The sequence below is a fragment of the Pelecanus crispus genome, chromosome 10 (genome assembly GCF_030463565.1).
Source record: "Pelecanus crispus isolate bPelCri1 chromosome 10, bPelCri1.pri, whole genome shotgun sequence".
In the NCBI taxonomy this organism is placed as follows: domain Eukaryota; kingdom Metazoa; phylum Chordata; class Aves; order Pelecaniformes; family Pelecanidae; genus Pelecanus; species Pelecanus crispus.
This window is the reverse complement of record NC_134652.1, coordinates 13260644-13275067: the sequence shown is the minus strand read 5'-3', so window position 1 is coordinate 13275067 and position 14424 is coordinate 13260644. Positions and strand designations below refer to the sequence as shown.

The window sequence follows — 14424 nt, the reverse complement described above, 5'->3', positions numbered from 1 at the left end:
AGTGGAGTGACTTTGTCAAGCAAGAACTGAGGCAGACCTGGAATGTCAAAGACTTTTGGCTGTCATTTTATCAAGATAAAAAATAAATTAGAGGCGGCAGTTTCTCTGTGAATTATCTGTAATGAAACAGCCAAAGCCCTGAACCTTTCTGCCCTGAATGTCTTTACTGTCCATTTTCTCAGCAAAGATGTATGAGCAATCAGATGAAACAAGTTTGAAAGCCATTGTGCTGAATAGCGTTGTTCTGGAGGCTGCAGCTTTCAGTGACTCTGCTGAAGCAGTACAGCAAACTCAAGTGTCTGATGTTCATACAAATAACTCAAACACACAAATAACAATTGGGTTTGTGACAGGCAAGAGTCCTACATGACCATGTGATGAGGAAGGCACACAGAAACAACACCCACTTAATAAAATTCCTCTATTTTCTACAGTAGAGCAAAAAAGTATGTCAGGGACATTGGACTGAAGAACTTCAGTAGGAAAATGGCTTTGTAATTTTTGGTCGTGGGTTTCTTTTGTTGCTGTACAAAACTAAGTAAGGATTCAGGTTGTTCAGCCTGAGAAACAACTCTGTTGTTGAGTGCTGCAGCGTGAGAGGTATCCACAGCCATGTGTCTGTGCATACAGCCCAGGCCAGGGCAAAGGATTAACATTTAAACTGGCAGCGTTTTGAGGCAATAGGAAAATTTCCTTTTAAGCATAACTAGTTTTCTCCTGTGCTGCCACTTGTTGACAGAGATGCTGTTGCTATTCTGCTTCACTCAATGGAAATTTTAAGAGCAAAATTAACAGCAGAAGTATGGTGCTCCGCTTATTAAAAACTTCCATAATGCTTCATACAATGGAACATACACTAATTACAAAAGGAAATATTGACGCTTCCTGGCTGTGAAGAGTATCATGATGATTATACCCTGGTTAATAGGAGAACTAACTTGGACAAACCTTTCAAATACGAGGACCAAAGGTATTAAGTGCAAGGTGACTTTGCAAAGAGTTTTTAAGAAGTCATACAGAAATCCTAAAAGGTGACAGGAAAATTAGACCACTTTGGAAAGCATTCTTACATTCAGACCATTTAAATGTAAGTTGTTGGTTGGTTTTGCCTTTAATGATATTCATATGCTGTCAGATATAAATGCTTCACAGGAAAATTTCATGTGAGTCAGGGTTAGAGGAACTGGGCCAGAATCCCAGCTCTCAGAAATCAGCAATGCTCTACGCACTGCTGTTTTTGGTGTCTGCCCCCTCTTCACTTGCACAGAATTCAGTGATTATTTTCCTTTTGTGTCTTCTTCAATAGCAGAACACTTCTGAATGCCTTTTCCTTGTTTTTCTCTTCAGATATATTTTACTGACATTGGGTCATTGTCAGAATGACACAGTCCCAGCCCTCAGCATCACCACAGGCACAAGCAGGCTCTACAAGAAATCCCTGTGCTGTGGTTCCTGCCCCTGAATCCCACACCTGGGTGAAAACAGTTCTTTACAGCCACCATTTGCCTCTTCCTCCCCTCTTAGCAGACCCCTCCACTACAGAGATTCAGTGACTTTTCAGGGCCTCCAGTGAGCATGCCTCTGAAGTTTGTTCTTTTCAGACCCAGGTGGGTCCTTAGATGGAGCAGAAAACCCTAGAAAGATAATAGAAGTACAAATCTCAAACGAACTCTCATACCTTGGCTCACCAGCTTCTTATCTTTTTTTTTTTTTTTATCCTGCAGGTCAAGTGGAATATAGGCATGAAAAAAGAGAGCTGGGAGGCTGCAGCGTATGGAACAGCTCTGCATATCTGAAGGGTTCAAATAAACTGTCTCAGAGTGATACAGGAGATGTAAAGATGCAAAGGGACTACAACATAAGCAAAGGCTGCTGTTTTTTTCCATCCTAAAAGTTATTAACTGTGACACAAGCTAAAGGAAGAGTCCCCACCAGGGTGAAGCACTTAAAAACACTGACCACCACTCCAGGGGGCAAGGGTTGAATAGGACACGCTTTCTTCATACACCATTGGGAAAAACCGCACATGCATACACAGACATATCCAGCCTTTTTAAACTTGCCCGATGCCTTCTCTTCAGCAAAAATGGAGTGGCATAGATTTTGTGGATGCTGAACATTCTGGATTGTACTATGCTGTATACCTGTGCAGAGCAGAACTAAACAGAAAATTGTAAGTTCTTGTTTTGTGATACCTCTGCCTTATTTGCAAGGGAAAGAAACTGGCCTTTCAGAAGTGCGGTTGGACTAAACAATCTCCAGACATCCCTTCCAACCTCAACTATTCTGTGATTCTGTGAAATCAATATCTATTCTATAAAAGGGTGGTTGTTCTTTTGCTAGGTTGTTTAACTTCTCTAGTGAGTGGTGTGATTTTTGTTACTGAAACAGTTAATTCAGTTAAATGCTTTTGTGTATACACAATTATGCTGCTATAACCACAGTTTATTCTCCTATAGCTTGCATATAGCTGGGCAAATTTTCTTCTTTTTTGAGTATTTATTTTGCTGCAACATCAGCACAAAGCCATTGTCACTTTGGGCCAAATTCATGGAAAGGTTTTGTTGGTTGCTCTGTAAACTATATTGACAAATCTAGGAGCAGCAGGTCAAGATTTATCTAGCAGGGAGAGTAATCAGAAAGGCTGGAGGTTGATCAATGCTGTTTCAGCCCTCAGAGCAATTCCTAACCTCTTCCTTATCAGTTATATTGAAAGAAGGCCCCCCTTTAGATCTCCTCAGAAGCTGACTCACTCATCAAAACATACTTTACATACTCTCTAATACACAACATGAGAAAGACTCCATCTCCTAATGGAGAAGGTGTTGCTTTCAGACTCTGGTGAATACTGAAGCAGGGTTATCAAAAAAGATCAGTGTTGTGGTTTAACCCCAGCCAGCAACTAAGCACCATGCAGCCACTCACTCACTCCCCCTACCCCGATGGGATGGGGGAGAGAATCGGAAGAATAAGAGTGAGAAACACTCCTGGGTTGAGATAAGAACAGTTTAATAATTGAAATAAAGTAAAATAGTAATGATAATAATAACTATATAATAATAATAGTAATAATACTATTCAAAGCAAGTGATGCACAATGCAATTGCTCACCACCTGCCGACCAATACCCACACAGTTCCTGAGCAGCAATCGCTGGCCCCCCAGTCAACTTCCCCCACTTTCTATACTGAGCATGACGTCATATGGTATGGGATAGCCCTTTGGGCAGTTTGGGTCAGATGTCCTGGCTGTGCCCCCTCCCAGTTTCTTATACACCTGGCAGAGCATGGGAAGCTGAAAAGTCTTTGACTAGCATAAGCACTACTTAGCAACAACTAAAACATTAGAGTCTTACCAGCATTATTCTCATCCTAAATCCAAAACACAGCACTATGCCAGCTACTAGGAAGAAAATTAACTCTATTCCAGCCAAAACCAGGACTATCAGAATCAACAGACAAGACAGAACGATTCACAGGAGATCCCTGTATAACAGAGTGGTCAGGGCATTCTACAGGATATGTGAATTCAAATGCTCAGAGAAGGAAAAGCAGAACATTTGTTATGAGTTTCCCACACTGTGGGTGATTGTCTCTCCCTCTGACTATCAGCATAATTGTTTGACAGTTTTATGACTGACTTCTCAGATTACCCATCTCCTTCTCTCAATCTGTTTTAAAACTTTGCTCAGAATAGAAAAGCGATGTAATGAACACTTTTTTGGCGGTATGTAACAATACCTTTCTAGATTTTTTTTTTTAAAAGCCTGAAGACTTTGAACCTTGTTTTGGACTTTTTATTCTTCATCTTTAAACACAGAAGTCAATAATTTATCCAGATGAAATTATATGTTTATACTGTTATGACAGCATCTACAGCAGCAATGTTGTATGACTGTCACTACTGAAATAAAGTGACCACATTGTGGAGAAAATGAACATTAAGGTCAAACAACTGCTTCAGGTTAGATATGATTTATTATATGTAATTGCCTTTACAAATCAGGACACCTGTTTGCTGGGGAAAACATCAATAATAGAGATGTAAAAACCCCAACATACCCCCTACACAACTCAGCTCTAGAGGTCATCCTCATTTCTCTTTCCTCACTACAGATGACATTTACTATGGAGAGAATCAGAAGTAATTTCCATGAATATTCTAAGCTGTAAAGGGATGTACATTGTGCCCTAGTGTAAAACTATAGCTGGTTTAGAATTTATTGGCTAGCTACACAGAAAAGGGTAGAAGTTTAAAGAAATCAGATTGGATTAGGGAAAAAGAGAAAAGAGTTGCTTTGTGAATATTATTATTTGGGAGCCTACAATTAAACATAGGTAAAGAAGTGCTGAGGAATAAAACCAGGAAAAAATATTTTAAACATTTTGTTTCTAAAGATTCAGAAATGGAGGGAGCAAAACAGTGAAATACCAAGTTAAGTTACAGATGTAACAGAAACACAGGCTCTGATCAGAGTCTGAATCAGCTTCACGTTTGCAATCAATTTCAGACTTAACGCTGCTGCTGACATCTTGAGATTTCATCCACAAACACCTAAACAACATGTACCAATTTGTGCTATGGGGACAGATCTGCTCATGTACTTTTAGCCGTATGTGGTTGAAAGTCAGTGGCAAGTAAAAATAGAAATTCAGTTTCAAACATAGCAAGAAGTCAAAAGCACAGGTAAGGCTGGGGATTAAGGTTCAAACCTGCCCTCTCCAGTTCTATTGTGAAATTCCCAAACCAAACCAGTTCCCAGTTTTTATCAACTTCTCCCAGCCATTACCCTATGCAAAACAATACACTTTCAGTCGCATCATCTCCATACATCATCCATTACGTTTTCGAGCATACTCCATCCCAGTTACATTGTGGAGCTGACTGACTTTATCCCACACTCTCTTGGTTCACCTCTTCACCACTTTACAAACTTGGTCTGGCATGAATCAGACTCAAATACACCCATGGGGCCTGGGATGCAACACAAAAATAGAGCCTACCTCTTCTAGCTGCACCAGGAAAGTGACATTGTGTCCTTGCTCGGCTGTCAGCTTGCCATCAGATGTGATTATGCGAAGGCCCTGGGGGGCTTTGCCAGGACATTGCTGGGGTTTTGCTGTGTACCGTTCTCTCACACCATCCGTGCAGTTATTAGAAACAACTTTCCGGTATCTGCAAAGGAAAAGAGAAATCTGTGCAAGATGCTGACAGGGAGCATAATAGGGTTAATTGGGAACAGGAAGGCATTTTTGAGGTTTCTTCAGACTAGGGAGATTGGAAGAAAACAGATTCTCAAATATATTTTAGCATTTGTCTCAGCCAAGCATTCCTCATGTGCCTAACATACAAGTAATTAATACTGTTAATGGCATGTAATATTTTCCTGCATAGCCCACCTATATACCACACATTAAAAAACTGCCTAAATCATAATTATGTGATGATCTATGTTACATGTTAAATAACTATAAAGTTATAAATAAATTATATACACATGGAGTATGGAATTGTATTCAATTATTATACTGTTAGGCACAGTTTAGCAGCTTTTCTCACATGCTCTCCAATTCTCATCAGTTGTGAGACAACACTCTCTAAAGATGCTTGAGAGCTAAAAAATAAGAGAGTTGAAGAAAAAAACAAATCCTGCCTATCTTTGAGTGTACAAAATGCCAAAACACAGCTTGGGTTCCTTTGCTTTAATCACTTGCATCAGAAATGAAGTTTGAGGTCAGTATCTTAACTTAAACTACATCTTCCATTGACTTCCAAGAGGGCCAAAGAATAATCAACATTCAGGCTAGCTGCCCATCTCTTACTTCAGTTCACATACACATCAGTCTCATCTCTTTCCTCTAATTTGTTTTCCACCATTTCTGCCTCACCTGATCCCACATGATTTTAAGAGGTGTCTTTTCAGAGACTTTAATGATTTGGCCTTTGCTTTACAGTTTTCCCTGCAAGTTTCTTTAAGGCATCAGTTTTCAGGGAGATGTCTGGATCATACATGACGGACTGCCAGACTGCGCATCCTAACAAACTCAGTGAAGAAGAGGTCCTAAGGGCTTCAGCCAGCTTTGAGACATCTATAGTAAATGCAATTTGTAGTTCCCATTGGATTAAAGTCCATATGGGTGCTCTAGATAAATAATGTCTGGTGTGCCACTTACCCAGTGCTGTTGAGATAACTCTGTCCAAGGCTACAATCTTTCGACAAGGAAGATGGGTTATACCAAAATGCTGGTAAACACTGCCCATTGCTGTGACGTTCATATCCATAATCACTGTTTTAGCATTAAAAGAAACAGTTACATAAAAAAACAAAAGAACAAATACAAGTATTAGCTCATACTCTTTACTATTGATACAAATTTTGATTTTCCTCAATCTGTTTACTAGGATTTCTGATTTTTTCTTGATGTAACAACAGATTCTTCATCCTGCTGTAGCATTTTTTTGGGGGGTAGAGTTACCTTACATATGTCCCAGTATAAATGAGCAGAACCAGACCAGGTAGTTCATGAGCTATTGCATTATCTGTTCTCCCTCCACAGTCTAGCAGTGCTTCTCAGGTTCAACTCTAGACTCAAATACAATAAAAGTGAGAGATCTAAGCTAAGTTCAATTGCTGCTCAGTCATATCTTAGAAAACTGAAGTGCTAAATAGTTAATTGTATTTGGAAACTATATCACATGAGCTGTAGAGGAAAACTTACAGCCCTGAAAGAGCTCTTGACTGAAGGCATTAACAGCCTATTTGGTAATGGAAAAGAAGGCTGCAATCTTCAATTCTATTTTTGTTTGGAAGAGGAAATGCTACCAAAAATCATGAGTTAGAAACAGTGAGTCAAACTGTAATCTGTTATCCCGATTTGGCTTTAGCTATGACTAAATTTGCTTTGGTTCCACTAAAAATAAATAATAGTTCAGATTGGTTTTTATTCCAGGTAAACAAAGACTCTATAAAAATTGTTATTGTGGAACAAATAAAACAAACAAAAAAACCTCTTTAATCAGCATTCTGTTCACATGTGGTTTTACTCTCCAGCCTTTGAGTAATGAGGACTGTTTGGCTGGAAAATCATTCTTATTTCTTTTACTAAGCTTTCTCCACAGCCCATAATGGGGAAGTTAATAGGATGCCATTTCTAAGAACTGCTATACAGAGTCCACCAACTCCATTCCAATATTCCAGTTGTGACATGATCCTTGATCTTAAAATGGCACTTCTTTGCAAAGCACTTTTTTTGCTTATTATCTTTAATGTCTTGGTATCAAGTAGCCTGACATTCTAAGAAAAGAGGATTAGGGCAGCATTAGATTATGTGATTCAAGGCTCATCTCTGTATACAAAAAGAAGCAGAGAGGAAAAACAGAAGGCAGAGGAACCCCAATAACCTGGTCAGAGCCAGTGGAGCCGCAGCTCCAGCTCCTCCCAGGGCTGTCACAGGAGAGCCATCAGCCCATGGCAGGGGTGAGACCTTCCAGATCATTAACGGGAGAGGCTCTCCCTAGATCACTTCGCAGGTCACTGAGCGGGATTACTGTACACAGGGATATGGGGCTTATTATGCTATGCCAGGGAATTGCATCTAGGAACTCCATTTCTGTTTTCCTGGCTGAGGGGGGCTATCTGTTCTGTGTGTGTGTAGTGGTCCAAGTCTCAGCAACTGGCCTCAGACCACGGGTCACAGGGCTCCATGTGCCTGCACTGCCAGCAACTGGAATGACTGGTGTAATGCCATATAAGTATGGACCTGCTCATGAGACCTGTTACATGTGTATATGACTATGCAAGAGGCAACTGGGGCTGTCCAGTTGATAGCAACTGGGGAGACAAGGCATCCAGGGGCCAGATACTGGACAGACCTGGGTGTCTAAGACCAGGTACTGGTGGGACCAATATTGTATGTATGTTCACAGTGCACATATTTTCCACAAATGGGATTTCACTTTGATCAACCAGAGAGGGGAACAGGATGAGGCAAACTGGTGTTTGTGTGAGTGCTGTGTTTTCTGTTTGCGCTAATCTGTGTCGCTAGCCATGTACATATGCATATATGTTCTGTGCGTACATGCATATCTGTGCCTATCAGGAACGAACGCTCAACCTTCCTACTGGCTGGGTCAAGGGACACAGAGCTGCAGCAGCCTCACCTCTATCAGGTGATATTTGTAGAATAATATTAACAACAAGAATGTTTAACATTATGAAGACTTTTTTCACATGCTTTTTTCTTTCTGGACCAAAGCATGATGGCTTAAAACAAAAATTCAATGAATCACTATTAAACAATTTTAAGAAGTCTGGTACTGATCTAAGATACAAGTCAAAAAAAAAAAAAAAAAGGAGAGAATACTTTGCAATTTATTTTTGTTAAATTTCTTATACTTATTATTAAAAGCAGGACATTGAGAAGAATTTTGTCACTGTTTTTTACTCCTGCCTGCAACTTTTCCTTCTGAATCAAGAAAACATTGTTTTGAGATAATCTAAAAAAAGAGAAATTTAAAAGATGACATTAAGCAAAAGAAAATTAAAGCTGCATATCACTTGGGAAAACTCCTAAACATCTATTAGACTGCACGACTGTTCCAAAGGAACATTTTGGCAGCTGTGGTGCTTGGGATATCTACAGTAAGTAATTGAGAACATACTCTAGGAAACAGCAATGAAGTAGATGACCTAAATGGTCTTTTCCTCCTTTTTTTGATTGAATTTTCATCAATCTGTTTACTCAGATGCTAGTGACTGAATGTTGCTTAATTGCTTTGGAAGCATCAACCATCCTATTCTCCCACTGCCATGTGCTTCTCTAATCATCCTTGTTGGAATAAGAACACTATAGCTGCAGAATACACTTTATAATGAAGAATAACACCATTCTGATTTGCTTAGAGAAAACAAATGTTTACATACAAGTGGGACTCCTGTATTTTTGTAATTCATTTGTCAACACTCTGCAGCACTGTATTCCTAAGTTATCATGTGTCACTAATTAAAAAGCTGTAACACTGTACACATACAATGTTCTGTAATCAGTTAGGTGAAAACAAAACAAAATAATACAGTGAAATCTGCCTCAGAGGGGATCAGTACCCCTTTTTTGCAAATCGTCTGGCTCATTAAGGCCCTACAGAAAAATCATCCCAGTAAATGACATGAATTGCTGTTCCATATCTCTATACAGATGTACCAGCCGCCAGTTCACCTCCGCAGTCTTGGAATCTAATGAATTCCTTGGCTACAGCCTGGTGCATGCAGAACACTGATGCTGACAACAAATTGCTGCCTACAATTTGGCACAACAGGCTTTGTAGCAATCAACAAGCATTAGCATCAATTGGATTGCCATAGCACAAGCCAGTATAGCAAAATCTGGAGACAGGGAAGGCATCAGCTTTAGACTGCAATCAGCTAGCCGAGTCACTGCCTGGTAACTGGGAATTGGAATTTGCATATATTGATGGTATTTTGTGCCTGCCTGAAAAGAACTCAGGTGAAATAGATAATGTACCTATCAAAAATGAGTGGAGCATTTACCAGCAGGGACTGTTTTATCAGTATAAAGCAGCCTATCTTGTGGCTCTCACTGATGATGGTTTTACGCTGGCCACTTTTACTGGTTTAAACTGGAATCCTATTTGTCTTAGTCAAGTAGGATTGCAAGTCCTTCTCTGTAATTAGAGACAGATATGAATTCATTCCGGAAGTTCTGTATCCCTGCTCAAAGCTCATGGTAAATTCCCTTATCTAAGATTATTTGCAGCACAGATAATAATCAAAGGAAAAGAAATCCCTTAAGGAAGTTTGTAGTTTGAATACAAACCTGGCAAACATACTGTCATGGAAAAACTGTAAATCCACGTGAAATTACTAAAATCCCACTGTTTTAAGATACAGAAATAACCAGTTAAGTCAGATGAGTGATTGCCATGCTCATATCTTCTAAAAATCAAGGGATGACTTAACAGGTAACCACAGGACTTCCTTAACACTAACAGCTTCACCTTAAGGTTAAGTATGCCAGAAACTGAAAAGGCTACTTGTGGCTTTGTACACTGTGCTTTGCAAACTTTTCAGACATTAAATGGGGTGGAATTGTGGTATCTGTCATTATAGTCACCTTTGCTCTGCAGTTTCCAAAAGTCCTTGTGGAAAAAAATAACTGTGGCCACAGCCATGGAAATGTCTTACCACCTTTTTATTCACTTAATACCATTGTCTAACATTGCACTGTGATGCAAGTGTAGATTTGTGTTAAAGGGGAGCTGTGCTTGCTTCCCAGTTCTACAGGATCTGACATGGGATTTATCTCAGAGAAGGACGGATTCAGCTGCAGTTTGAATTATGGATCTATGAAGCCATATGATTATAATTTCATCACAGTATTTGGAGTCAAGCTATACCAGCTTATGTTAATAGGGAACCTAAAATCCCGAGAATCTTTCCAATAAATCTATGCCTGGTAGATATCTAGGCCCCTAAAGATGCAGAGATGCACTGTGGACTTTGCATAGTGAATCTGCATTTTCCATAAGCATTCAAAATGAACTAAAAATTCATTCAAAATGACTATTCATTTAGCTAAAGAAGCCTACCTCAATGACAAAGCAAAGTTAGTTAACCTAAGGGTGCAAATGTATGTGTATTTCAGAACTGGCATCTGCATGATTGTCTGAACTGATGAGTGGTAACACATGAAGCCAACAGAGTGTAATCACATTCAGTGTCTGCCTTCTGCCTCCCCGCGGTTTGTCGGGACAGTTTCTCATGACGCAGGACTCCTATGTTTTAGCGTATGGACTAAACCTAGCAGGCAAGTCTGTAATTTAAGTGCCAGACAATAAAAAAGAGCTAGCCAGATCCTTGCTGATATGATCAGTGAAATAAATAGGCCTGATTCTCAATGGCACTAAGACTCCTTTGCGCATCTGTGGCTATCCAAAGTCGCTAGCACCAGCGTCAGAAGGCTCACACTTCCCATAAAGGTGTGAGATATGGGAATACTGATAGGAGAAGCCCTCAGTATTAATGACAGTGGGTTCAGAGGGAGAACTGACAGTGAGACACTTAACTCAAAGTTGGTATTAAAGGACCTGGGAGACAGGTAGCTGAAGGATGAACACCACCAAAGATTTCCATCTGCATCTAGGAGGTGTTTCTACTGAAGAGATATTGCCGTAATAATGCTCAAACGGCAGGAAGGAACACAATGTAAGGAAACCGGGTAAATTAATGCTTTAATAACACACAAGTAACGGTGTCATCCATTTACCCAAATCAATTAAATGAAGAAGGACAATCTCGTTTCCAGGCCGTTGCTAGGACAGATTTGCCGAGGGCTTCTGCTCATTTCCAGTACCCCCTATTCCTGAAGCACTATTGCCCTCTGGCTGTGAGCCTCAGCCCCTGCACGGAGAACAAATACCTGCTGCTTCAGCCCTGTCCCCAGCCAGTTATGGTTCTAGCCCATGATAAGAGATGTCTACTGTCAGAAGAGTTCAGGTTCCCAAGGCTAGAGAAACTACAGTCATTTCTAATGTCACTCAGTTTTGTTGCTGTGTAAAACAATAAACAAATGTGCCCTTTTCTCTGAGAAAGAACTACTGTGGGCTGAATACAGATTTGAAATGAACCTGGAGTTCTATGCTATTACCAGCAGAAAAAAACCATTATAAAATCTTTATGTCTTTTATAACTTGCATTTTTTCCCCTGAACTGATAAAAAGGCACGCGCAGGATTAACAGCAATAGCACTTTTTTTTACTTTACCTGATCACACAGATATATTTTTTTACTCCAAGCTCTGACAAGCTTAGATAATAAAATTTTCTCCATACAAATTCAGTGACTAAACAGCAAAGAAAGCCCTACTCTGACTGGGTGAGGGATTGTTGTACTCTTTAATTCTGTATACAAGTCTGGGTTCTGTAACCATTGATGTTAATATAAAAAGTCACCCAGTTTATTTCAAGATTGCAAAATCAAGTGCAGTCAGCTAAGGGGCTTCACCCTGTCTGTGGGATACATGCCCCCTTCAATCTCCTTCAATTAAGAGCCCTGACCAGCAAAAAGAGAAACAGAGAATTCAAAAGCACTGCTGAAATCTCATGAATGAGGATGACAGAAGTGCTTCTTCCTTTTGCAGGAAGGAGCCCGCAGAGGACCATCCTTCCACAGCAAGAATTCATTCACTGATTTTCCTCCAAATGTCTCTTTGGACCAACTTCTGCAGGGTGTGTTGGCAGTGAAGCCTAGTGCAGAGTTCAGCAAGGCAGGCACTGAATGCTACAGCGCAGCAGCAGCTTTGCCTTTCTTAGCACAACAGAACAGGGCTGAGAAATTCAGTAGAGCCAGCAGAATTGGCTTTTTCTCGCCATCTCTTTTCTCCTTCCTTGATAAACCTCTGTCTCCTGTTCCATGTGGCTTTTCTGTCCTTCTCTGGTAAATCTATGTAAAAGTATGCTCCTGACTGTAGTAAGTAGATAAATAAGTGATGACAAATATTTCTGAACCGGATGCTTAAAGCAAGGTTCCAGTCTTTTTTCCTCAGAGGCACTGGGGAAGGAAGCTGAAATGGATAAAGTAAAAAACCAGATCTGAGGACTGTAGGAATAACGAGAGCTCAGAGAGAACTGGAGGGGATCACGATAGTCTGCTCTAAACCAAAACTGGTTTCATCAGAAGGGGAAATGCCCTCCTAGGTCAGGAAGGCTTTCTGTCAGTCAGCTCAGCACAGAGACCTGCTGTATTTTTAAGGGTATTTTTCTCAGGCTACTTTAACAAGATGACTTTTGCAAAGTCTTAATTCTGCCTCTTCCAACAGATTTGAGGGGTCTTGTTGGTGCGTGTGAACTGTGAACGTCTGTCACGCATCCCAAACCATCCAAGCTTTCTCTTAGAGATTCTCTCACAACCCAGCAGACCTTTTGGAGAAAGTTGCCTCAAAGTGAATGTAAAAGAAACAAAAGTATGTTTCTCCCAGCAAATGTCACCGTGGTACTTTTGTTCTGTACCTAGCAACAAAGTTTTGTAGTAGCAAACCACACAATAAATTTTAATGAAAAAAACCCATACATTCCCAGAGAGAGACAAGTTATGTAAGGAAAGCATATTTTCATCAGAAGCGTTTCATGGGTGTGTGTCCCTTAAGAGTGTAAGGGGTTTAACCACTAACAGACTGACCGTGAGTCAATCCCTTCAGTTATTTTCTTGAGCCTGGGCATGAGCTTGGCACAGCTTTGCACTGCACGCTCTACAGGAAGGTAAAAATCTTCAAGTAATTTCCTTCCTATTCTTTTTTTTTTCTGTTTGGCTGCTGTCTTTTTTTACACTACCAGAGATATGTTAAACAACTGAAATCCAGGACCTTTGGGCATCTACATGACAAACTACACACAGAACTGAGGTATCTTCTCCCTAACAAAGAACTCAGTGGAAGATGGGGAAATCATCAGGAAACCATATTCAGAGAATCAGTGCCCAAGTATACCCATAATTTTTATTATTTGGTGCAAAAAGATTTACTTTTTTTGACACATGGAAAAGCCTCCTGTCATTCTGTGATTTTATACAGAAAAATCAATGTAACTACAGTTATGGGAGGGTGAGAAGGGAAATGCTGTAAATTTCCATGGTCCTGGAGTGAACTCATATAGCAAGAAACAAAATATTTATGAGATGAATCTCTTCAGGGTACATGTTACAGCTTCTGGGTTTAATTAATAACATGGCGTAGATGTAGCTGGGTGAGACACAAAGGGGGTTTATCAGCACTGCCAAAGAGCTACCACTCTTCTGGGATACTCACGACTGTCTCAGACTTGGAGAAAACAGGTGATAGAGAGATTTCAATAATGTGGTTCCCTGCTTTTTGTGCAAATTGCTGTGAGTCAGCAGGAATCTTGAAATGAAACTAGAAGCTAAACATTTTATCATGTCATTCATAACTCACCAATGGACTCTATTTCCTATAGCATACAGCAGAGGAGAAAAGGCTTCAGAAGGAGATTAACCCAAATCATGAAGGCAGTGTCTGTAAGATACTATCAAACATGATGGTCCAGATATAACAAATGACCCAGGAATTCCCTAGATATTTGATTCCAGAATCTGAAAGCCTACTTTGCATATGCATGTATTTACTTTTACACATATATACATGTAAGTGTGTGTGTATGTGTAAATAATTTATTTATTTTTTTACGCACACTATGTATGTCTCACATACTACTTTCACAGCCACCCCTGGTCATTGCTGAGGTTAGATGCGCTAAATGGACTTTTTATCTTAATGCTGCACAGAGTTCAGATGTCATCTGGAAAATGGTCTGTTCAGCATCAATTTTGTGGGAGCCTTAGCAGATTGCAGATATCTATTCCACCTTTCTTTCTTTTGACATACCTGCACTATCAGG

The 14424-nt window shown here is 40.0% G+C and overlaps 1 protein-coding gene across 1 annotated transcript in view; it reads right to left on the bottom strand.

The window, feature by feature from the left end:
- SORCS1 (sortilin related VPS10 domain containing receptor 1) overlaps positions 1–14424 on the bottom strand; it is a 305005-nt gene that overhangs the window by 38263 nt on the left and 252318 nt on the right. Inside the window, exons 17-18 of the mRNA XM_075718060.1 lie at positions 6174–6287; positions 5004–5175 (exon numbers count right to left, since the gene is read on the bottom strand). Coding sequence (XP_075574175.1) covers positions 5004–5175; positions 6174–6287 — 286 coding nt within the window. The remainder of the gene's footprint in view (positions 1–5003; positions 5176–6173; positions 6288–14424) is intronic.